At 35.7% G+C, this 27,345-nt stretch overlaps 1 protein-coding gene across 2 annotated transcripts in view; it reads right to left on the minus strand.

Moving 5' to 3' along the window:
* SPATA17 (spermatogenesis associated 17) overlaps nt 1-27,345 on the minus strand; it is a 197,225-nt gene that overhangs the window by 81,076 nt on the left and 88,804 nt on the right. For both annotated transcript variants that reach the window (XM_001490428.5, XM_014738070.2), the window contains one exon: nt 25,070-25,193. In XM_001490428.5, the coding sequence (XP_001490478.4) occupies nt 25,070-25,193 (124 nt within the window). The remainder of the gene's footprint in view (nt 1-25,069; nt 25,194-27,345) is intronic.

Below are 27,345 nucleotides of genomic sequence, written 5' to 3' on the forward strand. Positions count from 1 at the left end.
TAAATGCTGGACTGTGACAGTGTGTTAACACCCTGACTATCTCCTAACAGCAGGGCAATTATTTGCTGAGTGGGATTTTTATAAATCCCCTGGCACTAGTATGTCCTGATAATTATGATGAAGTGCATTGGTCAGTGTTGATTCAGCAGTCCCTACCCCAGCAAATATTTCATTCACAGTTCTCTGGCCCACTTTCCCTTTGTAGTTCTTAGCCATCTTTACTACTGTTCTGCATTTGCTTAGCATCTTATTTATTTAAAGCATTTTTTATTAAAACTTAGAACCCAAATGTAGTTTAGACAGCCCTCCTTTCAGAACTGTTTCCCTCACAGTAGTCACAAATGCTGAATTGCTTCTGAATCACAAATTCAGAAAATACTTTTTATTTTTGTTTCTTTTTGTGGCAATCAGTGACTCTTGTTTGAGGCATAATTGTCATTGGCAAAAGTAAAATTTGAATTCTCCCCCCGACCCTGTATATTTAATAGTTCTTCAATCCTGGAATAAGCAGTTACTTTGAAATCATGAGAAAGTATTATTTTTCATATGGCAACATATGAAATTGGAGCACAGGAATTGTGTTTTGGGAATTCTAGGTGTATGCGGTCCTGTTTCAAATTCTTTTTATTTTACAGAAACTTGTTTTAAAAGTAAACCTCAGAAACAAAGAGAAGAGAAAAAAATTAGACTGTAGCTTCCCCCAGGCAATTACAAAATAAAGGTCAATGCGCGAGTGGAAAATAACCATAAAAACATTCTTCATGAAATAAAACAGTAGATGCTCCAAATATAACGAGTATATCCATTTGCTTTTGAATCCATTGCATTTTTAAAGTACTTTCCTGTTCAATCCTTAAGCATGAGAATAAAAACTGAGAAGAAAAGAGCCAACTGATAGATTGTTAGAAATATGGAAGAGTTCAAAATATTAATGTAATGCTAAGGGTGACTGGGTAACAAATGGTACATTTGCTCGTAGCTCAACCTGACATAATTAATATTCCAGGTCATGCTTAAGTTCCCGTGATGGAGGGTCTGAAGGGGGGAATTCAAGAAAAATATATATCTATTATATAACTCATTGCCTTTTTTTTTTTCCTTCTGACGAGTCGGAATCATAGCCTTTAAAAAAAAATCAGTGCTTTCACAGCTCATTTACCATATTCACCACTGGGCCACCAGTCAGCAGCCGGGCCTGCTGCAGGAGGTCAGTACGAAGCTATTAGCAGAGTCCTCTCCTGAGATTTCTTGGGTCTTATTGAGTTGAATGTTAGCATGACAGTACTGCAAATAACTCAGTTGTAGGCTTTTTTTTTTTTTTTTAAACAGTTAGCACAGATTTCCCCATAGTGCTGGTCACTCTAGAAAATTATTGCTGAAAATGAAGTCCCCAAAGCTAGCTGGCGGTAGCCCTTCTAAGTAGTGAAAAATGTGAAAACTGAAAAATATGTCGTCATCCCTTAGGATCAACTTTGTCTTTTGTGACTCGTGGTAATGTTTTTAAAAATCAACAGCAAAGCATTATTCACAAGTGGCTTAAAAATTATAAAATAGAGCAACTGAGACAATAGCAAGTTAAGGTTGTTTTATTTACTTAAAGAAATAATAATTGACACTGTATCAATATAAATAAATAGGGTAGTTGCTTGCGGTTGAGACTGAAGGAGTGCTGGACTGTTTTCATTGACGTGAAGTTAGCAAATGTGTTAAATTAATTTCTAAAATACCGACACCTTGAAGATTTTAAATGATATATTTCAAATTCAATTAAAATATATATTTTCTATCTATATTTGATTTAAATTGCAAAGAGAATACACATGAGGAGGTCTCCATATAGGTTGCAAAATATAATTTAAGAAAGCTATCATGTCTACTGGTCTATTTGCATTTCCCATCTAGCCATGTATACACGTGCATGCAAATGTGGCTGGAGATCCAAGAAGATTTCTAATGGGGGCAAAGTTAATAGCTCGTAGCAGTTATTCAGGTAGATAGATATTTTTAAATGATAAATTACAACATAGTTAAATTGTATGTATTTTACTATTTTAATCTGTAAGGTGTTGGAAACGATGAACTATCACACTTCACTTAATTAGACCATCACTAAACGGAATGGTTTCTCTTATTTCTCTTCCAAAGACTGTAGATTTAGTTATATTTTATGCCCAAATGGTCTTATTAATATGTTTATTTTTTTCTCATTACAATTAAAACCTTCTCTTCGCACAAAATCACCCTAAAAATAATCTTAAAAATTATAACCACTTAAAAATTACTATTCACTGAAAGCTATTTGATTATAAATGTATATATTTTATTTTATTAATAGCATTTAAACCATCTATTTATGTATCTACTTTATTTTATATTTAGTATTATAGTGAGAGCTTGTTAACATGACATTAAAAATGGTTTATATGGTTGCCTAAAATGTTTTCAAGAGTTTTTTTCTTCTATAAATTATACAGGGAAAAAATATCAAAGAAGAGCCAGTTCAAAAACACTATTAAAATATGTAAATATATTTACATTAACTTTGTTTTATCTAGTAAAATTTACTCCCCAGTTGCCGGCCCATTGGTGCAGTGGTTAAGTTCACGTGCTCCGCTTTGGCAGTCTGGGGTTTGCTGGTTCGAATCCTAGGCTCAGACCAATGCACAGCTTATCAAGCCATGCTGTGGCAGGCATCCCAAATATAAAGTAGAGGATGATGGGCATGGATGTTAGCTCAGGGCCAGTCTTCCTCAGCAAAAAGAGGATTGGCAGGAGATGTTAGCTCAGGGCTAATCTTCCTCAAAAAAAAATAAATAAATTTAGTCCCCAATTATAATATAGAGTGGGGTTATGTTAAATGTAGACCCCAGATGTAGCTGGCTTCATTAGGTTAACAGAATGATCTTTATAAATCATTTTGATATCCTAATCATTATTTTTATATATTAAAATATTCTCATGAAATGTTGATTAAAATGAAATTTAAGTAAAATATCATTGTCTATATGGTATCTTATGGAGATACTAATTCTATTCAATAAATATTGAGCATCTACTAACTTAGAAACACTGTGCTGGATCTAAGGGGAGTACAGAGATCAATAAGAAATGACCACTCCTCTCAAGTCCTTCTCAATAATGGGAGAGGGTGGGATTAGAGAATGATTCTATGACTGGTGATAACATAATCAACCCATAGTAAGTGTCCCCTAATACCTGTTGTAAATGAGGTATACATCAAAAGCTATGGTAAAGGTATATATCCTTTAGAAAGCTCTGGAAAAGTATCTGAGTTTGTCCTAAAGATGGGTATAATTTTGGCAATAAAAGAAGGGAGAAATGCATTCCAGGCTAAGGGGAAGGTAAAAATAAAGACATTTTATGGGAAAGCTTAGGGCCAGTATTCAGTGAACATCACGTTGGCCAGTTTAAGGATGAGGCTATAGTCAGAGATGAGCTTGTAAAGATAAATTGAGACCAAATCCTAGAAATCTGCAAGATTGCACTTAATTCTGCATAAAATGGGAATCTCTTGATTTACACATTCTGTTCTGGAAGGTAAACCCAGGAAAAAGTCTGAAGCAGGCCCTACTGGTGCATGAAGGCTACAGAAAGACTCTCCATGGAAACACAGGCGAAAAACACAGTTTAAAGAGACAAAGAGAGAGTTGGAATCAGACTCAGATATAGCAGGGATACTGGAAATATCAGACTAGGAATTTAAAACAACTATGATTAATATGTTAAAGGAATTAATGGAAAAAGTAGACAACATGCAAGAACAGATGGGCAAAGTAAGCAGAAATATGGAAATTCTAAGAAGGAACCAAAAAGAAATGCTGGAGATCAAAAGTATGGTAACAGAAATGAAGAATGCCTTTGATGGATTTATTCATAGACTGGACATGGCTGAGGAAAGAATCTTTGAATTTGAAGATATGTCAACAGAAACTTCCAAAATGGAAAAGGAAAAAAAAAAACAAGTCTGATAAAAATGTAACAGAATGTCCAAGAATGGTGGGACTACTACAAAAGGTATACTATACACATAATGGGAATACCAGAAGGAGAAGGACGAGAAGAAATATTTGAAGTAGTAATAATGCCAGATTTCCCCAAATTAATGTAAGACACAAAATCACAGATCCAAAAATCTCAAGGAACACCAAACAGGATAAATGCCAAACAAACCCTACACCTAGGCATATCATATACAAATTTCAAAAAATCAAAGATGAAAAAATGTTATAAGAAGCAGAGGGAAGGGGCGGGCCCAGTGGTATAGCAGTTAAGTTCACACATTCTGCTTCGGTGGCCCAGGGTTCAACTTTTCACATCCTGGGTGCAGACCTATGTACCCCTTGTCAAGCCATGCTGTGGTAGGCATCCCACATATAAAGTAGAGGAAGATGGGCATAGATGTTAGCTCAGGGCCAGTCTTCCTCAGCAAAAAGAAGAGGATTGGCAGCAGATGTTAGCTCAGGGCTAATCTCCTCCAAAAGACAAAAAAAAAAAAAAAAAAGAAGCAGAGGAAATAAACACCTTACCCAGAGAAGAGCAAAGATAAGACTTACACCCAACTTTTCCTCAGAAACCATGCAACCAAGATGAGAGCAGAATGGAATACACCAGCAGAGTGAATTGTAATGTCACCTATGAACTTTGGGTGATAATGACATGTAGAGGTAGAGAGTATACATCAACTTCCCACTCAAGTTGGCTGTGAACCCAAAACTGCTCAAAAAAAAAGATAAAGCCTACCAAAAAAAATTCAAACACCCTCCTAGCATATAACACAACAATTCTATTCCTGGGAATCTATACGAGAGAGATGAAAATATATGTCCACACAAAGACTTGCATGCGAATGTTTACAGCATCATTATTTAAAGATGCCAAAAATTGGAAATAATCCGAATGCTCATCACAGGTTAATAAATTAACTGAATATGGTTATCCACAGAATGAACCACGACTCAACAACAGGAAATAAAACACTGTTACCTGCTATAACATGGAAGAATCTCAAAAACATTATGCTAAATAAAAGAAATTAGATGCAATACCACATATCGTATAATTCCAATTATATAAAATGTCCAGAAAAGGCAAATCTAGATGAAGATATGTATAGAGGCAGAGGGTTTAGGGGAAATCTCTGCACCTTCCACTCAGTTTTGCTGTGAACATAAAACTGCTCTAAAACAACATCTACTAAATAAAAAAGTATATGGCACTACCAGCTCTCGGTCTCTTAAGCCAGAAACCTGAGAATTATCCTTGATGATGAGTATTCTTCCCCCACCCCTTATATCCAACCTGCCAACAAGTTCTATTAATTCTACCTCCAAAATAGACCTTCAGTCCACAGGCTTCTATTCATATCCATTGCCAACACCCTTGTCCAAGCAACTATATCATCTTTACCGAAGGCTTCAGGCTTATATTTAGTACCTCTCCATATGCTCTGCTTTGAACCCTTCTTATCCTCCACAGGGAAGCCAGAGTAATAGTTAAAAATGAGGGGCTGGCCCAGGGGTGCAGGAGGTAAGTTTGCACGCTCCACTTCGGTGGCCCGGGGTTTGCCCGTTCGGATCCTGGGCATGGACCTACATACTGCTTATCAAATCATGCTGTGGCAGGTGTCCCACATATAAAAAATGGAGGAATATGGGCACAGATGTTAGCTCAGGGCCAATCTTCCTCAGCAAAAAAAAAAGTGGGGGGAGAGGATTGGCAGAGGATGTTAGCTCAGAGCTAATCATCCTCAAAAAATAAATAAATACATAAAACAATTGCTTTAGTCTCTAAAAGACTATAAATAGTTTTTCAATGCACCTAAGAAAAACCTAACAAATTCTTCACAAAGTCCTTTTTTCTATTCCAACCTCATTTAAGCCACTCTCCCCTTCCCTCACTACACACTATCCACATTGACTTTCTTTCATTTCCTCAAAACATGCCAGACTCTTCCGTGACTCCAATTCACCAGAAATGTTTTTTCCATCTGCTTATTGCCTGGCCACAGTATACTTATCCTTAAGAAATCACATCAGATATCACGTTTTTAGAAAGATCTTTCATGATCCCATACACATTGTCCTATTATATTCTTTGTCTCAGTCTCCTGTCCATTTTCTTCATGGTACTTACAACTTTTAATGATACACACATATGACTATTTGTTTCTTAATGTCTATCTCCCCAACTTGGATTTAAGCTCCATTAGGGTGAGAACAGTGCCCATTTTCTTGACCTCTATATACTTCAGTTTATGGTTCTCAACTTTGCGTACATAGTATAGTCATTTGGGGAACATGAAAAATACTGATGTCCAAGCTCTGCCCTGGACCAACTCAATTAGAATCTTTGAAGCACGTGTCTGGGCATTGTTTAGTTTTTTTGTTTTTGTTTTTGTTTTTTTTTAGGAAGATTAGCCCTGAGCTAACATCTTTCATGAAGAAGGGCAGCAGTGTCAACTGCTGGGGAGAAGTGGGACAGCAGGAGGATGGGGAATGCACAACTGGAGTGGTAATTAGAAGGTGACAGGTGACTTCTGCAGAAGCAGATTCTGCTCCTGTGGCACAGAGACCACAAAGTAATTCACTGAACGTGAAGAAGGAAAAAGAAGTGGAGGCTGGTTTGAGACTTCCAAAGCAATATCATGGACTGAAAAAGTATCTTTTTTTTCCCAGTCAGGATTTCCTTTGAACCATATTGCATTTTGAAAGATTTTCTGAAAAAGAGTCCACATAAAAGACTTTCTGGGGAACCTTCCCCACTAAATGATTCCTTTACCTCTTTATCTATAAGAGTCTGGTCTCTATTTTACTGATCCCTGCAAGAACTGGATGAAAGTGGCTTGTTTCTTGCTTAGGTAGTTTCTCTCCACCTGACAGCCAACCCCACCACTGTCACCACAAACACGGCCTCATCTACCTCCTCCTGTGTCCGCCACGTTGGCAAGCTCTTCAGATTTGGCTGTGATTCCTGTTTTTCCATTTGAGTCATAGCCTTGATACTTTATAAATAATTATAAAACACTGAAATTAGTGTTGATATGGAAGTATATCCATCCCGCGACTAGACTATTCTGTGAAGCTGGGGGGCCTGGGCTTCGAGCAGTATCATGAATGAAGGAAGAGAAGGGATTTGTCTGGTGTGTAAGGTGGGAGAAGGCATTCCCAGTAAACAACAACAACAAACCAAGATGTGCAAAGGAACAGAAACTTTAAATAACTTTGACGTGAAAGAACTATACATAGCCCCACAGGATATCAGAGTAAACAAAAGACATGAGAATTACTGAGGAAGACTTGAGAAGAAATGATCAGAGTAGGAGACAAAGCTGATCACAGTGTCACAAAGGCCAAAAGAGGTTTCAAGATTACAGGTGTGGTGAGCAGCGGGCAAACCTCCAAAAGGTTCCATGGATTTATAATTAGGAGATTCCCGTGCCCGGACCAAGACACATTTTCAGTAGAGCCGTGGAAATGGACACTGAATTCCACAATGATTTGAAAACTCCCCGTCGCGACTCTTCTCATACACAATTTCCACACATTCTGAGCTGGCTTATTATACATACTAATGGAGGCTGCATGCCCGAAGAAAAATAGTGAAGCGTGTTTTTACGACCACCATCCCCCTAGAAACCTTCCATTATACACCTTTCTTTCCCCCTCTGGAAACCTACAGTTTTCTCTTGCTCGGTCTTCTACAGATGATTTGATTTGAAAATGATTTCATAGTTTGGGTTTAAAAGATGACTCCAAAGACAGTTGCTAAAAGAAAATTACTTCGCATTACAGAAACTGTCACCTGAATGAAAATTCTCTTTTGTTAAAGAAAATGTACCAATAGAATGGAGCATTTGTCAAACTTTATTCCCAGTGTTATGTGGGGCTCTGCAAGAAACTGATTTCCCAAGTGTCTTTGAAGAAGGATTTTTTAAGCAAACAGGTGGAAGCCATTTTAAGTTTTATCAAAGTATAGGATTGACTGCCTCGTGAGGGAGTGCGATGTCTTAATCTGGTTGGTCACAATCTTGTGTCCAGATCTTAAAGACCACCTCCTTTTCAGACTACTGTGCTCTCACACCGTCTTATTCTGTACACCTGTGGCTTCTCATATAGAAATTATTAATTAGTACCTCTTAGGGTACTAATCACTTTGTGATTATTGAACTGAGTCATTAGGATTTTTGCACTTTTCTGTGTGTTATCCTTCAATACAAATTTTAGGCTACCTTCTGCTTTCCTTTTTTGCTCTCATCTCCTGGATGGTTGGGAGCCCAGAAAATTCCACTGCGCTTCACAACCATATTATCTTTTATTACCACTCAAACTGTAACATAATTTGGCCACAAAATAGAGGGAAAGAAAATTGATGGAAAGAAGTTGGCCAATGCAAGATTTTGATCAAAAAACTGATCTGATCTAAAACGAGTAATAGGCCAGTCTCTGGCTTTTTGGGTGTATTACTGGGTTGCTTCACAAGTTATGTGGTCTCTTTGTTTACTTTCCAGAATCTGAGGAACCAGTACCTCTTTGTACTTTTTAATCCATAATTCATTTTCAGTCTACTATATTATCACTATTAACTGAAATTAGGAATGGGAACAGCAATTTAAATTTCTCCTAGCAGATAGGTGGATCAAGTCACTATTTAGCTATTTGCTTTTCGGTCAGATTGCTTATGTCCATATAATTTTCTGCCAAATTAATCACAGGTCTCCTTTATATTCTCTGGTATACTCATCCTCAACTATCCTCTTACTTATCCCAATACTTCTTATTCCCTTGCCTATAATCCTTTCAACCCTGCCCTGTGGAACCTCTCCCATCTATCCTAAACAACTTCCCTATGTCCCCAAACTTTTCAATAAATACATTCTCTACCTTTTTTTTTAATTATTATTATAATTGAAGCTTCCTTCTCCTCTAGAACACCACTTCCCCTGCAGCCCTACTGAGCAAAGCATTTCATTCCCTGTATCAGGGTGACCAGAGACAAATTTGCATTATCTCAGTTCTCCAATGTCACTTTCAAACCAGTACTCATCTACTTTCCTGCAATCAGAGTATCTCCTCTTTTGTCCCTCCTTATGGTTGCCATACACAGACTCGCTGGTCATTCCCCCATATTCATAATAGCCTTTGGCACTTAGTTCAGTTTTCCTTTCTACTATGTGTTCTGGGATGATTTTAAGTGATTTAAAATCTAGATGGTCGACCCATCCCAATAGCACAGCTCCACAGTTCTTTCACTCCTTCGTCTTCACTGACTTTCACCTTTACACAATCTTAGCCACACCCCATACATCCTCATTATCCAGAACTGCTGTGTGTTAACAATTCAACCTTAAACATCAATATCTCACCCTTCTACCACAACTTTCTAGTCCACTAGCTTTCTCAGATTCTGATTCTTGCCAACCATAAGATTCATTCCCTAAAAATCTCAAGTCAATGAACCCCTCAAGCTTTTCCTAATCTATCATCTCCTTTCTGCCCTCACTTTTCCCCCTACTTATCTGAGCCACATGGTCGATTATCTTCACTGCTCAAGACCCTAACATCCACCATCCTGCTATATCCATATATCCACTGGGCCGTACTCCAACCCAGAATCCATTCAACCATGCATATGGCATAGTGGTTAATTAAATCTGGATTCCCAACTCCACCTCTTTTTACCTCTGCGACCCTCACCTGTGTTACTTTACCTCAATGTAGCATGGCTTTCTCCTCTGAAATAATGGAACTACCTCAACAGGTTGATAAAGATTAAATATGCTAATACAGCTAAAGTGCCTAAGACAAAGTAAGTACTCAATAAACGCTAATTTTTTAAAAGAGGTAGTATCATGTAGTCATTGTGAATGTGAGCTCTGAAACTAGACCATCACTTTCTAACGCTGACCTTGGGCTCCTTACTTAATCTCTTTGAGCCTCATCCATAAATTGGGGGTCATAACAGTCTCCCTTATAGGGTGGTATATGAGCATTAAGAGAGGCAATTCGTATAAAGCAGCTAGAAGAATACTTGGTTCACAGGAAGTATTCAATAACTATCAGCTGCTGTTACTATTGTTATTCTGCACACTGACAAGCTGAGGCTGCCGATAACTGCGGGAATAAATCATACGGCCAGGCAGACGGGAGACTCTCCATATTTACAGGCTTGAAATTTAGCTGGGCCCTTGGGGCCACTACACAGCCCTCCCTCTCTGATTCTTCTCAGGATTATTTTAGAAGATTAACCAGAATATTGAAGTCTTCAAACATCAATTACTTTAACCTCCAACCCTCCCTACAAAAGTATCCATATATGATCCTACACTTGTTTTATTCCTTCCTGACTTAGAGATTAAGGTGTCCTCCCACCTGTGTAAGCCTACAACTTTATGCTCTTCATCACATCCTCTCCCATCTTTTCTGGGTCCAAAGTTATTCACTTACTTCATCCCTCCTATATTTTCAAGCTTTCTCCTGCAAGGACCTCTTTTTTGAACATATTCAAGTTTCTTTCATTTTAAAAACCCTCCTCTAACACTGCTTCCTTGGCAAGCCTATGAATCTAATTAACGTGGAGTACATATTTCCCATTCCTCATGCTTTCCCTGGCCTCTCTCTGCCTTTCACTCTAGCAAGGAAGAAGGAATGAGTTCTCAGTTTGCTGCATCAGGAAAGGAGCTGGTCCAGCTCAGTGAGGCCCTTCCTCCTGCCTCCTGAAAGTCAGCCTGCCCATGCCTCTGCTCCCACTTGCTTTAAGATGTACAAAGATGGACTCGGTTTTCCTGCTTTGCCCATGATTGAGAGGTAGATTTAATTACGGAATGAAGCTCACTATTGCTTCAGATACAAACTTCTAATCCAGCTTTCAATACCAATAAAACTAATACTTTTGATCTTCATCTGTCTTTTCTATCTTTTTCTCAACTTTCTCTGAACTCAGGCAGGGAAAAGGCGGGTATAAGTATCGGGCTCTTTAGAAGAACCCCGTCACCTCTCTTTCCCTTCTCAGCCAGTTTCCACCCTGACCATGGACCAGTCTGTAACAGTGCTTTGGCAAATATCATGACTCACTTTTGCCATTGACCATATTGACATGTCAGATGGTGATTCACATACCAAAAAATATCGTTTCAGTTTTATCATTTGGGACATAACAAGCCCAGTTCTTTCACTGGCATGAGTATTCATGAATTGAAGTAAGTACTACTCGTTAGACCAAGTATTACTAGGAAGACACTTGCATTCTTATAGTTAATCTCTTCACCTTACATAAAATGATCACAAAATAATGCATAACTCAGTGTTGAATGGAATTTCTCTTGTTTCAGAATTTCAGCTGATATCTCAAAAATGAAAATACTTAATAGATGACAAGTGTCCCGCCTTCCTCCTCTCTTCATGGCTCTTTCCTAACAGGACAAACACATGGCTGAAAAGCTATCCAGAAGTGCCCATGAAGGCCCGCTTGCCTTCCTGTGAGAGGGCCCTGCATCTCAAACTTCTGCCTCCCTCCCACCTCCTAATGTTTAAAGGAACTAATAAGCTAATTCACCCAGCCATTAAAGGCTAATAATGTTGAATACATTGTCTAGTAGATACCTTCAAATAAGTAGAACTTTAAAGATATGATTTCAGCCATCATCCAGGAAAATATTCTTGAGATAGGAGCTTTCTCAGCCCTTTTCAAACCATACCATAAAGAGAAAACATGGTTTTGAAGACAGCCAAATTCAGTTTGAATTTCAGCTCCACCCTATCAGTTATGGAAACTGGTTTGACTTGGGCCATAAGGAGTCTTTAAAAATGTTAGCTTCCCCTTCGCCTTTTCTTTGTATATAAGATTTGCCCTTTAAAAAAACATACAAAATATATTTTAGCAAATATACACATCAGTTACTAAAAATTATTACAGCTGTCAAAATAATTTTTTTAGTGCAATAATTGGGAATGAAATAAAAGCCACCTTTCTTGTTTGGAATGTAAAAGTATTATAAATCAGAATTAAGACGTATATAAACCATTCATTTATTAGTCAATCGATATTACTGGTGAGCCTACTTTGGTATTAGAAATTGGGGATATTAAAATGACATGATTGCTCTCCTTTATGAATTCACCTACATTAGAGGGAAGTGGATGTAACCATAATACCAATGGTAAAGGTTATATTAAGAAACAGAAGGAGGAAGCAAGGAAAATCTCTGCCTTGGAAGGTCAAGGAAAGCTCAACAACACTTTCATCATTCAGATGGCAGTTGACAGAGAAGTTGATTTTGGTATGGATATATAAATAAGAATCCAGGTACAATAAATTGAATCATTTTAATGATGTGAGTTCAAGAATAATATAGATGAGCATAAATTAACTTATGCGTATAAAGCATAAATATAAATAATGAATCTGAGTACAACAAAATTATATTATCTTAATGATTCACAGTTTATTTCAATGGGATATTAGAACTAAAATTATATGCATATGTGTATATATACATGCTTTAACTTAAAAGTAAATGGAAAATAAAGCCAAATAGATTTAAGAGAAAAAAATTTGAAATTCAACTCAAGGAGCCTAATAAACTAAGCAGGAACGTTTTACACTAGATAAGCATGTTGAAAATGTAACTTTTCTCTAAACTAAGAAAGATGACATCTTTTTGGTAAGACTTGTCTTTCAGTATAATAATAGCTATTGAGACATGCAGCTTATTTATTTTAGGCGCAAAAGATATTCAGAGATGAAGACATACAGACAAATTCTTTCCCTTCCCTCTCTTCTCCACACCTTCCTTCCATTTCCTCTTTTGTTTTACTGTCTGCTGTGATACTGTGTGGAGAGCTGAACTCTTTTTTGAGTGACATACTTCTAACTGTCAAAAGATACAGTACCAAAAAAACACCAACTAAGCTATTAGTTTAACAGAAAACCCGCCACTTTATAATAAAATGCTTAAACTCATGGGCATCACACCAAAATGAAACTAATTTTATATATTCTTAAAATAAACAATTGTAATTCCTCTTTGGTTATATTCCTTTCATAATTATAATAAATACATAAAATAATGAGCAAACTTTTGATGTTTTCAAAAACATTTATCTACTTTATATTGCATTTAATCTTGAGTTCATAGATGACTTCTTGTGTTGGACTATACCTTAATCTAAGCTCAAAAGTTAAGAAATACTCATATTCTTAGCACTGACTTTAATGACCAAGTCAGCCACATTAGTCAATGTCTGAGCATCTTAACCATTGACTTAGTTAAGGGTTCAATTGAGGAAAATATTTGGAAGTATAATCTCTCCCCTATGTCCCTAGTTTTACTACGAAGGGGCCGGTGTGCTTGATTATAGGGTGGAGGGCTAGGGAAGAGGGCAAGGAGGACAATTAGAGGAAGAAAGAGAAGGGAAGAAAGAAGGTGAATTAAACCTAAACCTGAGGTTTTAAAATTTGGCCACCAGATACTCAGTTGAAATATTTCAGAGGTTTCCAGTACAGAAGAGTGAATTAAACATCAAAGATAAATAGGGCCAGTCCGGTAGTGGAGTGGTTAAGTTCACGCACTCCACTTTGGAGGCCCCGGTTTCGCAGATTCAGTCTGAGGTGCAGACCTACACACCGTCATCAAGCCCTGCTAAGGCAGTGTCCTACATATAAAAAATAAAGGAAGATGAGCACAGATGTTAGCCCAGGGACAATCTTCCTCAGCAAAAAAGAGGGAGATTAGCCACACATGATAGCTCAGGGCCAGTCTTCCTCATCAAAAGAAAAAGAAAAATCAAGGATCTAGGGAGAGCAGGGCTTATCTATATAAAGTTATTCTTCTAGTCTTGCAAAAGAGCTAGGATGAATCATGAGCTGACAAACTCCACCTCTTCATTATTTGTCAGTTATAACAGCATCTAACTTATAACTGGTCTCAATCCAAAATATTTCTGAAGTGTCCTGAAAATAGAAAAGTCATAATAATAATAGGAATAAACCTTTAAATCTACAAAACTATTATAGCCCCAATTATTTCATCAGATCTAGTTAGCGCAATGGTACAACTTGTATTTCTAAGTTTTGGGTTTCATTATATAATAAATGAAACTAGTGATCTCAAAAGGAATCACAAGAGGCTGGCCCCGTGGCGTAGTGGTTAAGGTTGGCACACTCCACTTCAGAAGCCTGGGTTTGCGGGTTCAGATCCCAGGCATAGACCTACACCACTTATCAGCCATGCTGTGGCAGTGACCCATACACAAAATAGAGGAAGACTGGTACAGATGTTACTCAGGGCTAATCTTCCTCAAGCAAAAAAAGAGGGAGATTGGGGGACCAGCCCAGTGGTGCAGCAGTTAAGTGTGCATGTTCCACTTCGGTGGCCTGGGGTTGGCTGGTTTGGATCCCGGGTGTGGACATGGCACCGCTTGGCAAGCCATGCTGTGGCAGCATCCCACATATAAAGTAGAGGAAGATGGGTACAGATGTTAACTCAGGGCCAGTCTTCCTTAGCAAAAAGAGGAGGATTGGCAGTGGATGTTAGCTCAGGGCTAATCTTCCTCTAAAAGATAAAAATGCTAAAAAATTAAAAATTAAAAAAATAATAAAAAGAGAGGAAGATTGGCAACAGATGTTAGCTCAGGGAGACTCTTTCTCAGTGAAAAAAAGGAACCACTAAAAACTCAGTCTTGTCTAATCAATGAAGAAACTGTTAGAATTGATTGCAATTTACTTACCAACAATATCGATTTTATACAAAACCAATAGAAATTAGCATATACTAGTTAACTCTCTATTATCTTGTGTAAAGTGTTTGTACACAATGCACTTTAAAATATGGTGTGCTGGGGTACAGAGGTAAGTGGAAGAACATTTTACGTTGAAGTAGGAAATGGGAACTATTTTTTTACACATTTTGTCCTAATTCTTTTTTGACTTTTCTATTAAAACTGTATTTGAAATTTTATACAAGTCTGCATTTGTGTGTGTACACACATAAATAAACATATAAATACACACATATACATGTGTGTGCATATATAGGTTATTTTTTAATACCTAATGAGAACTCTCTCCTATCCCATAGTCTAATACATTAAAATTTTGCCCAGTCTACAGGATACAAATAAACTGACCCTGAGTTTGATGTCCAAAGATAAAAAATAAATAAATAAATAAAAGAGAAAGAACCAAAGAAAACAGGTGCTTTAATTTTAAAGCTAGAAGTAAAATAATAAGGTTTATTTAAATGTTCAAATACTGGATTTGATATCTGGTGTACTGATAATTATTTACAGCACATTGGAATAAAAATTAAAACCTATTTGAGCAAGCTTACCAAGAGTAACAGGATTTGCACACAGTACGAAGATGTCGTCCACCCAGAGGTGAAACGGCAGTGAAATTAATGAAGCTTAAACTTCAAGGCCCTTTATTTTCTTAGGTCGTTTTCAAGACACAGGGAGGGGCCCTGGCAATGTGCTCACATGGTTGTATTTTTTGTAAAATTTGCAAAAGTAAGTTATCAGTTAATTCCACTATTTCTTTATCCTCTTACTTATCCTCTCTCATGCTTGGGTTGTGTGGCATGAGAGTAGCTGTGGACATGTTGGGGATCAAACTAGGAAGAAGCTGAGTGGGCATATATTTAATTTAGGTTTAGTTGGTTATATTTACATTTTTTTTCCATTACTTCCAAGTGAACTTAAAATTTGTTAGCAATTCCTAAGTAGGAATAACATCCAGGAATATTCGTGCACTCACTGGACAGACTGGAATAAAGGTGCAGGCAGAGGCTGCACCGCCATATGGACATCCTCCAGAGCCTGGCCCCAGAAAGATGTGGATAGTAGAGGAGAAGTGGGGTTTGAAATGTGTACAGCTAGACTACAAAGAATTATTCAAAAATTCACGTGCAAATTATAAATGGAGAATTTGATTCTCATCATTTCCTATACAAAATTGCAGGGAGACCTCTCCTTTTAAAAATATACTCGATGATGCATGGGGCTGGCCAGGTGGCACAATGGTTAAGTTCGCATGTTCTGCTTTGGAGGGTTTAGATCCCAGGCACAGACCTACATGCTGCTCAACAAGCCATGCTGTGGCGGCATCCCATATACAAAAGCAGAGGAAGGCGGGCACGGATGTTAGCTAAGGGCCAATCTTCCTCACACACACACACACACAAATATATATATATATATACTCAGTAATCAGCATATGCAAATAGAAAAACATCACTTAGCTTTTCTATAGTAATGAAAAGTTTAGATCAATATTCCTAGAGAAGAGAGTAAACAAACTTTCTCTTCTCACTTTAGAAAATATAAAAAAATTATAGTCAAATAAAGAAGCAATCAAAGAGTATGAAGCCAAAATACGGAGAACAAATATTATAGAGTTGTCAGGCAGTTAAAATATATTGTTATATTTTTAGATTTTGAATTGTGGTATTGTCAGACTGTCAAACTTTGAAATGTGTTTGAAATGGGTTTTTGCTCCTTATTAAAAGATGTTCATCTTCTCGCATTTGTAACTTTGTTACTTTCTTCTTAAAAGTGGATCCCACAATTGTATAAGCTTGAGGCCCCACCACATCTGAATGTGCCCCCAGTCACACACGGAAGTGGTTTATAGCGTGCTTTGCTACAGAATATATTTTAAAATAACTTGTAAAATACAGCATGTTGAAAAGAAACTTGTATATAAAAGAAAAGGAGCTAAGGCACTTTTCTACCTAAGTGGTTTCTCTTTTAATTAATTTTGATTTTATTCTTGCTCTTATCAGCATTTTGGCCTCTATTTCTTAGATACGTGGTGGTTTAATGATGGCCAAGAAAGAAGAGCAGAAAAGGGATCCATCTGGGGACACAACAAGATATTTTTTTTAACCACTTCACTCTGTCTCTTCAAAGAGTACTGACAATGGCTAATAATTTTATCCCTTTCATATATTACAGGATAATAAAAACTGCAATGTTAAAGAGGGAAGAAATAAAATGTAAAAGTTAATAGCTAATTCATTCTGCATGCTAGTTCAGTCCTTGGCCTTTTCTGAATGGAGACTGCCAATAGCAACAAATTATGTGATGATTTTGTGATGTGGACTATTCTCTTGGGACTAAGGACAAATGGCCAAACTTGAAGACCTGCCTCTTAAACTATAGATCCAAAGATCATAGGTCAGATCTTTATTCACTACATAATCTTCTTGAAAGGATAAATCTGCCACATGTCCAGAGGAAAGATGAGTACCGAACAACAGTATTTAAAAAACCAGGCAGATAATTGCCACTTCCTAGAATATTGTGGGGGCAAATATAATAAAAGTGATTTGAGCCATTCACAGGAAGGCATCATACAAATCCATGTTATGCTCTGGCTTGCTTCACTCTTTTATACATAGTTCCTCATTTTGCTCTGTCTTTGTACATGAACTCACTCAGAGTCAATGTTTCTTATAAGTACCAAACCATTTCAGAGAAAGGGTGAAAACAGAGTTCCATGAATTGAGGGTAACTCAAGGAGCAGTAAATAATCAGAATGCTGGTGTTTTCAAGAAGGATAACTGGATAGTCACAAACCTAGGATAAAGTTCCTTCTAAGTGGAGTTGCGTATTTAGGTGAATCAGATGGAGACCACAGATGTAGACCACTAATAGATTTTCACTGGAGCTGTGTTGCACTGAGGATGCCCCGACATCATAGAGTTTTTGTAAACTAGTTATGTAACTTTGAGCACGTTGCTTTATCTTCCAAACCTGGTTTCTGCAATCTGTTAACAGAAAGGGCTGGAAAAATCAGCTCTAAAGATCCCAGGCTGCTCTAGCACATTCCAATGAGGGGCCCTCTGTTAATATGAGCTCCTATTGTGAAATTTTTCTCCATGAAAACATTCATACAAACTACTGGGAAGCTGGCGCAAACAAATATAAGATCTTTCACGTAAAACTTATGAATCTACCCGCCACTCTGTGCTTCCATAATTCTCAGTTTTATGGCCAGACCTCTTCAACTGCTATACAGAAGTTTGCCATAACTAGGGGGCAGATAATGTAAGAATTAAGAATTTGTTATTGAAAATGTTGTGTGATACAGGAAAAAAATGAGGTATTTAGAGTGATTTGGTTAATTAGCGATATTAAATAGCAGTAATCTTAAGCAAAATGACAAAATTGACAAGTTTCTCTTGCACGTCCTCTTGATTTTCTTTTCAGTGCCTTAAATACTTACTTTTCTCCCCATATTCCGTGGAGTCATTATGTCCCTTTGCATTCCGGGATCCCTTCCTTACCAACCTTATGCCCATTTGAGTCTTCATCCTTCAGGCATTGCCTTGGGGCTCTGGACATACTTTCTTCCCTCCTATTCACAGCTGTTAATTTCCACCAAGCTATACTAATAAGAACAGGTTAACAGCTGTCTCCTTCTAAAAGTATTTTAATAGGGGAAAAAGAATACATCTTTAACAGTAAAATAATGGCAAAATCAAAGTATTAGTAGAAAGTATGTGAGATGTTGCCCCTTTTGGGGGGGGGGGGGCAATAGGGAAGCTTCTGAATTTCCGAATAGGACAAGCCACAAGAAGTCACCTACCCCATATATATAAAGAGACTCTTAATATGAATTTTTCCAGGATATAAAGTCAGACTGCATCGGGATGTTCATATTGAGGAGCAAAGGAAGATAAGACTGCATAGGCAGGATGGAGTCAGGTTATGGAGAGTTCTGAATGATTATGCTGAAAACTTTGGATGTTATCCTATTGACAACAGAGAATCTTCAGATGCTTATACACTAAAAAAAGACATGAAATAAAAAATGCTATTTTAGAAAAATTTATTGGATGGGGGTAAATATACTGGATCAAAGGACAATTGATTGAACAAAAAAAATTATTTTAGAGATTATTACCATTGCTCAGGGTTCAGGGATGGACATAGTGGAATTGATTTGAAAGACACTTGGAAGGATGAACTGAAAGAGGTTGGTGATTTTACACAAAAAAATGAAAAAAAGCCAAAGATTTAAAAAATTTGGACGACTAGGAGTAGTTTAGAATCATTGATCAAAATAAAGGCTGATTTGGACAATAAAGAAAGAAGCACATAAGGAAAAAAAAAGCCAGAAAGTTGAAGCAACCATATGAATCTCCACATCAGGTTGCATTAAAGCACAAAGATCATAAATGGAATATTCAATACAGAGGATATAACAGTACTATTAACAGCATCAGTATCAAGGCATACATCCTTCTGCATGTATATAACGGAAATACAAAAAAAGAGAGAGAGAGAAAAGTCCCAACCTAGAAACTAGGAAGGAAGAAAAGTAATTATTTTAGTCAAAGAAACGGTTTTGAGACAAGGATCAAGAGGTCTGAAAGTGTACCCCAGAGAGTTATTACAGGGGTACATTTTAACACCACAATTGAGTTTCGCGACCATTGCTGTGGTATACCAACACCTAAGACAAACGCCTGAAAAGGAGGCACTCCAAAAATATTCTCCAAATACTCCATATATACACACATCTCACACACACGCACACACACATACACACAGAGGCAGGTGCACAATGAAAGGCTGCCACTCTTCCTTTCCTTCATCATCTCAAATTAAAAGTGAGTAATCACATATTGAGTACTTGATATACGTAAGACATAGAGTCTCCCCACTTATGATACTGGAAAGATAGAGTTGAAAGAAATACACAATTTGGAGGACTTACACTATCTCTTAATTTATGCACTTTTTCACTTTATAGGATTTATCATACAAGCATGTTGTTCATCTCAACAGACTACTAATTAATTTTTGGTATATCAAGTTTACTCTTAAAAATTAAAGTATTTTCCTCCTGTATACAAATGTGATTTGATACGATTTTGAAAGAAAAAGTAGCTGAAATCATTTGTTTCTCTCAAAAAATACAGAAATTAAAAATAAAGTTTTATTAATATTAATGAGAATATGGGTTTTTAAAAAAATCATAAATAACTGAAAATCATTATCTCAGTGTCCATGTGAAAATTTTCACTACTCACTAAAGAAAAACATTGAAAACCTATTATATAAATGATGACATGAATATTATTTCTATAAAATAGATGTACAAATTTTAATTAAATTTATAAATTTTTATTTTCATTTTAACTTGAATATGTATAAACTACTAAAAGCCATTACTAAAACAAAATATACATAGTTATAAAATACGAGTTACGGATATATGTTGTATTTATCTTTTTATTAGCATATTAAAATAAAAAGCAGGGTAATATTTTCACTAATCCGGAAACTGTTAATAACCTATATTTCTAAACGTTGACTTTTTATGATTTTACAATTTTACAATTTTATCTGTAAGTCTGCTGCTCTCCAGGAGGATCCTTAAAAATTCTGGCTACATTTTAGAGGCAGTATCCTTTAATGAATCCAACAATAGGCCTTTGCATAAATCTACCAGTAGGTGGAGTAGATACCATAATTTATTACCCAAGAACAAGGACAAGGGAATGAAAGTCAGTTTATTCGGAATAAAACAAATCTGCAAATGAGATTTTCTTCAAAGGAAATATGTCCTATATGTGTTAGATTTAGTTTGACTGGTTACTGAATCAAAATAAATAACTTTATTAAATAATCAATCTTTGCAGGAAGATAAATTAAATTTACAAATGGAGGCAGTGTTTGCATTTTACTTATTCAAATCAACTAAAATTAGCTTTCTTTTCATAAAACTTTTACAGGGACAAAGATTTTTTTGATGTGTGCATTTAATAAGGGCGCTAAAGCAAATCCTGTTTTACAGGTGATCAGGTGCATAACAAATAGTATTTTCTGGGAAATATAATTGACTAATCCTATTATGTCTGTAGCAACAAATTAACCTTATTACTACTAGTAAATGGTGATTGATTATTTATGCAAATAAGTTACCATGTTCAGCTTTCTGATTGAAATAAACATATACAAAAGGTGCTTTAATATGACTTGAACTTTTTAATTAATAAAACCCTGAGGGGTCTATTAATTCATTCATTGCAATATTAGTTATTTACTTGTGTAATTCCTATTAGCACTAACATATTTACTTGCATAAAGATGAGATAATTAATATCAGTAAAAATTAGTAATAGATTGTAGCACTATTTTAACATACACATTAGATTTGTTCTAAAAATGGGCTTAAAACTGACTTTAAAACTATGTTATCAGTATGAGTATGTCAGTATATCAGCATAATTGTCCTACAATTATTAACATATTAACACATGATCTGATATATTATGTATATGTGAATTCACAAACACAATTTAGGCTTATGAAATTCTTCACTTTTTCAGAAGCATTATTTGAATTAATGCGTTATTTCTACTCATTTAAGTTAAGCTATATTAGAAATATGAAAATTAGTGTTCTAGAGACTGTATTAATATCATTCCTAAATTAATGAAATCACCAATAAAGCAGTGTTTCTCTCCTTGCTAAAAGTGTTATTAGAATTATCCCATTTAAGCAGGTCAACAAAACTGTTCCTATCCTGATATACTTGTTATAAAAATCATTTATACTTGAATATTTATTCAGTAAATTTTCAAATATCTGCACAAATTGAGAGTTAAAACTCACCCAAGACTTTCAAAATACTCAATTCACATTTGGCTTTTATTTTGTACTTAAATGTGTATTTAGTATAGTTTGAAATCAAAACTCTTAAAGCAAGCAATGAAATTAATCTGTAAACATCTGAGTCAGAAACATTTTTTAATTTGCAGCTTAATTTCTCCCCACTAGCCAAGTCATGCTGAGAAAATCAGTAATAATACTCAAACTGAAATATGTATCTTTCATTCTCTGAGTCTTCCTTAGGTTAAGGAAAGTATTTAAAGTTTTTTATTAAAATAAAATAGTAAATGGAATTAGTAAAATCATAAATATAAATGGTGGCTAATTTCAGTGAGACTACCTGTGTAAGGTGTAAGGGGGAGTGGCCAAATTCCTTTCACTAAAGAAATTTGTTTACCATCAGTCTGAAATTAGACTGAATGCTCCTTGTGGTTAAGGATCATATAGTATACACTTCTATGTCCTAGTTCTAGTAGAGTATCAGAGGTTGTAGGTACTCAAAAGCGTGTCCTTTAGAGAAATTAACTGTGCATTTTAAAGTTAAGATCTATGTTTACTCTATTAAACCTTAGAGCTGTTTGTCTCTGTTTAGGTAAGGATAAATTATTGCACATTTTTGTTTAGGTGAAGATGCTTTACAATTGTGACTTATAATAATAGTTTTAAAATTTAACCATTTTTATATCATGATGAAAAATGCTGATATAAAGCTAAGTAAAACAAATCTGGCATATATAAGGAATAAGACACTGGAAATTTCCAGTACTATCCTCTCAGTGCAACTAATCCCCTGCCCACAGTAACCAGATGAGACTAGAATGATATCAATATTCTATTTTATTACCAAAAACAAAAAGAAAGTTTGCCTTGGGAACTAGAGCGTCTCCATAGGTTCAAAGGGCTGTCCTGTTGTCTCTAGTTACTTGTGATCAAATATTAAGATCACCATGACAATATATATCAACTTGCGAGGTCCAAAGGAAAATCCCTGATGTTTTTATAATATTCCTCTCTAAGGGAGGTGATTTGAGAACATCATTTCCTCTCTATTTGCCCTCAGGTCTATGAAGCCAGGTGTAAAACGGGGGTGGGGGAGGAGACAGCATTATAACGATTTCTGACTAATTTCCATTAATCACTAAAGGAAAGCAAAGAAAGGAAATGAAAAAATGAATGTTTCCAACAGCTAAGACAAATAGAAGAAAATGAAAGTGTAGAATCTTAGTTTATCCTTGACAGGTTAAATCCTAATAATATGATTGTTATCAATTACTCCATGCTCTCTAAGGGCCTGGCAGTATTTTAAATATATTACATTTAATCCTCGTAATGTTCTTTCAAGGTGCACAGTGAAACAGGCTCAGGCAATTCCAGGTAATCTCCTAACATCTTACCCTAAGTGGGGGAGCTTGGATGTCAACTTAGCTCTGTCTGATGACAATGCCCATACTCTTTCTACGGTAATACAGCACCTCAAAAAATAATCATTTTATTGGATGCCAGGGATTTCTGGAGACAAAGGATCATTAAACTAAAGTTTATATGTCCATATATAAACAAGAAGAAAAATGGGCCAAAGCATTGACAGCTTGTATTTGTTAACACAAACATAACTAAAACACAACGGAAATATTATTTGAAAATTCATGAAAGTCCGTGAGTCAAGTCACGTGATCAAGTTTGTGAAATAATTTCTTAAACCAGGTGCTTAATTTTAAAACTGAAATGAAATCAAAATAGTTAAAGAAATAAAGCTTATAAAGTATCTACCATACTCTCTGGCATATAGTAAAAACTCTGGATATTTGCTACTATGTTATTTTTATTAGTAAAACAACTATGTCTTTATGGACTTTCTAAATTATTTCACTACATACTCAATATCTAAATAACCATGGATAAAGCAGAGTTAATCAATGTTTCAGTTAAATCTGATTTCACCATTTTAAAACTTGCTTTCTCTAATACACTACTTATCATAAATATAAACAGCACAATTAGACCTTAGATTAAGAAAGATTCGAAGTATAAAGAGGGTTCAGAGTTATCAGAATAAACAATTGTACCCAAGAATTATTATCAAGTTTAAAGAATTAAAGAATATATTTATAGCCCCCTTAGTTTCATAAAAATTCAAATTACTAATAACTAAAGTTAAAAGAATTGCTGAAAAGAATTATTGATTTGTAATTCTATTTTTTAAAAAATGTAGCCCACCAATCATACAGCTAAAATTTTTACATTGTTATGGATTTCATAATAAGAAATGAAAATCCTTTGACTTTCTATTTTTAAAATTATCTTTAAATTATTGCCTAAGTATTTAGAGTCGAAAGACCCCGGTTTGAGTAAGAGATCTCTGACTGCCAGCTTTGCGTCTGTAAAGCAGTCGCATAATTATCTCTGAATTTCAGTTTCCTGACCTGATAAATGAAGATAAATCAGCTATCCAAATCCAAGTAAATATTAAGAGAGTCATCACTGTGGAAAAGTATTGTCATCAAGACTAACAAATAGAGGCTAGGGGTGCAGAGGTCTCTGTTCCAAAGGCACATGGCCAGTCCAGTACTTCACATGTTTCTGAACTTGGCTGCCTCTAAGGATGACATTCAGTGTCAGATGTCACCCTCCACCACTGAGCCTTGGCTTGCTCATGTCTGAGACATCTGACAACGTGACTCTGGCTAGAACTATGAGACTAGACTTGAAAGTCTATGAGAAAGAATCAAAACCCAGAAATTGCTAGTTTCCTGCCTAATGCTCAAGTAACAAAACTCATCTCAACTCCCAAATTCATGCTTTTTTTTAACTGTATTTGTTTGTGAGCAGAATATTCAACACGTGATGTATTTTTTCTTAGCAATCATGGCAAGATCGGAGGCACTGAAATTTTACTGTATAAGAAAACAAATTTCTAAAGTATTCCAAAGTCCACATTTGTATCTCTAAATGAAGATGTAATTGCTGAGGAAGTTTTGTTAAAAGCTTTACCTGAAAACTGGCATTAAAATTTAGAAAGGGTGCGGGAATGGTTTTAATCTCAACGTTAGCTCAGTGAAAAGAGAAAGCAGGAAAGAGCTGGGTTTAATAACCTCTTAGTTCTTGATCAATTCGCAACACAACAATAAGCCACTCAGAATGGGCTTTGAAAGCGAGGTGATGCCCTTCGTGTTGTGTTATCACAGTGGCAGATCACACTGCGGACGTGGACCTTTCTGCCAGTGTCGCAGAGGCTGCCTCTATGAAGCTGCTGTCACAGGCGAGTTTGGTGCCTGCGCGCACCTGCACAGAAGCACGAAATTGAACTCGAAGTAGTGTCTTTGTGATATCTTTTCAACAAGTCATGTCCCATTCAGCCTGCTAGTTTATCTCTGTCAGGCGAGGGGCCCCAGTGGCTTACGGGAGCTGTCAGGCACAGGTAGACCAACCTGCTTTGTGCTGAGGAGGTAATGCATCTTTCGGGCTTGGTAATCTCTTTTCTTCTCTTCCCTTTCCAGGGCGGCCTTCTTCTCTTCTCTCTCTTTCATCTCTGCAAACTCCTCCAGCGCATCCCTGTATCAGAACAACCCGCAGTTATTTCTGATACTGAAAATCTGCTTGCATTTTAATTCTTTCATTGATAATCAAGTAAGTTTCTTAGGGGCAGCCATCACCCACAACCGTCAGAATACGCACATTCTAGGGGAATCTTTGCAATCTTTAAAAAACATGTGAGTGATTTCTCAGTGGTTAAACTTTTAAAATCAAATATCTACATATTATAATTAATTCAATAGCTGAGGAAATGTATCAATGCAAAGTAAGTAAATTATTGTATGATCATTTTCTTTGGTTGAAGATTAACTATTTTAGACATACTTAAATATCCCAAGGAAACATCCAAGTTAGTATTTCCTTTAAATTTTGATTTTGTATTTACAAATCTCTAATCATTTATTTTGTATACTAACTAATGGGCTAATTTAAAAAGTGTGACACGCTTTTATACATACACTTAATTTATTGTAAGTTTACTTCAGTTAACAGTTCAAATAGTATCAACATGATTACATACATTATTTTGCACTTGAAAGGTTGACATTTTGTCCAATTATATATATATATATATATATATAATAAGAATAAAAGCTAAATTAGGTGAATAAGTTCACAGCTTTCTAAGTATAATAAATTCCATTTAAATGAAACTTTTTCATCATTTCTATGTGTGTATCTGAGAATTTTAAACAAAAAATAAGTTTTTAAAATGTGCTATGTGAAAAGCAGCTGCTAAATATGGAAAACAAACCCAAACAGGGAAAAATAAATCCTTTATTTTCATAGAACAAATTTAACAATTCATGTTAAAATAATCTTTTGAAATTATTTTTTATTCTTTTAAAATAGATATGTAATTTAGTGTCTAGTTCTACAAGTAGAATTTTAAGTAAATCATCTAAGCATTTATGTGAAAGATGTTAGGGGAAAGTTGGGGAGAATTCCCGAAATAAAAAAAGATTCTCATTTCTACTTCAATGTCCAGAAATATTTTTGTTGCGATTTTCTGTTCAAAGCTACTAATACAATACTTCATACAAGGTTACTTATGAAACACACTGACGTTTAAAAATCACCATGCTATGCTCTTGCAACAGAGCAATTTTTTTCAACATAAGATTAAATTGCAAAATAAATGAATTACTTGGAGTGGCACGGCCCTCATTTTGCCACCCTTCTCTTGAAAATTGCTTATTAATATGAAAAAAGGAGTCAGAAAATAGCCTGTTTTACTTTATGCATAGTATTTTGGGGGCTTCTGCGCCCACAGCGCTGGGCTAGCTGCACATTTAGATTGTGTTGGCAAGCTGGTACAATGACCTCTCTGACCTGCATCTCAAGGCTATTATTAATCGCTAAGTAACCTGGTAAAGCCAAACAAATTTGTTTCCATTGAAAGGATCTCTATCTGTGTCTGAGAATTTGTTCTGTACCAAACAAACCTCATTAACTGTGTCCATTTTTGACAAAGAACTAGGAGTTAGAGGGATTGGTGACCTTTCTTTGTCCTTAAGGTACAAATTTCAAGGCGGTTACATATGAATAAACGAGAATTTTTACCAGGAAAAATAACAATCATCTGTTACATAAAAAAATGAATACACTGTTAATTTTCATCTTTACTTTTGATATTATGTAACAAAATAAATATTTCCTCTATAATTTCTCTTATAAGTCTTTAAGATAATTTAAAATAACCAATGAACTGTCACTATAAGGATAATTACTCAGATATGCATGTATACAATTTATGTCACTCCAAAGATAATTACAATAATTTTCTGAGCAATAAAATAAAAAAATACTTCTACAGAGAAGTTTATGCTCTCTAAATGATTTAATGAATACGAAGAGATCTTACATAAGAAAGAAAAAAGGCTCTATGTAATTGAACACACACGTGAGCAGGTAAGGTATAAAGAAGTACATAGGACTGGATACAAAATCAAAACTGTAAATTATTTGAAGTAGTAAAAACAGTCCCTCTTCAGGATATGGAAATGGAAAATAACAGTGTGTACTGGGGAGCTTGTCAAGGAAAGCTGAAAGTGAGACACATGCAAGAGAACATCAGTTTCTAGCAGATAAAGAAAACACACAGTAAACCCAGCAGAAACTGGGGAGCCCCAAAATAAATCCAAGAAACTTGACAAAACACTAGAAAAAC

This window comes from Equus caballus, chromosome 30, assembly GCF_041296265.1.
Source record: "Equus caballus isolate H_3958 breed thoroughbred chromosome 30, TB-T2T, whole genome shotgun sequence".
NCBI classification, from domain to species: domain Eukaryota; kingdom Metazoa; phylum Chordata; class Mammalia; order Perissodactyla; family Equidae; genus Equus; species Equus caballus.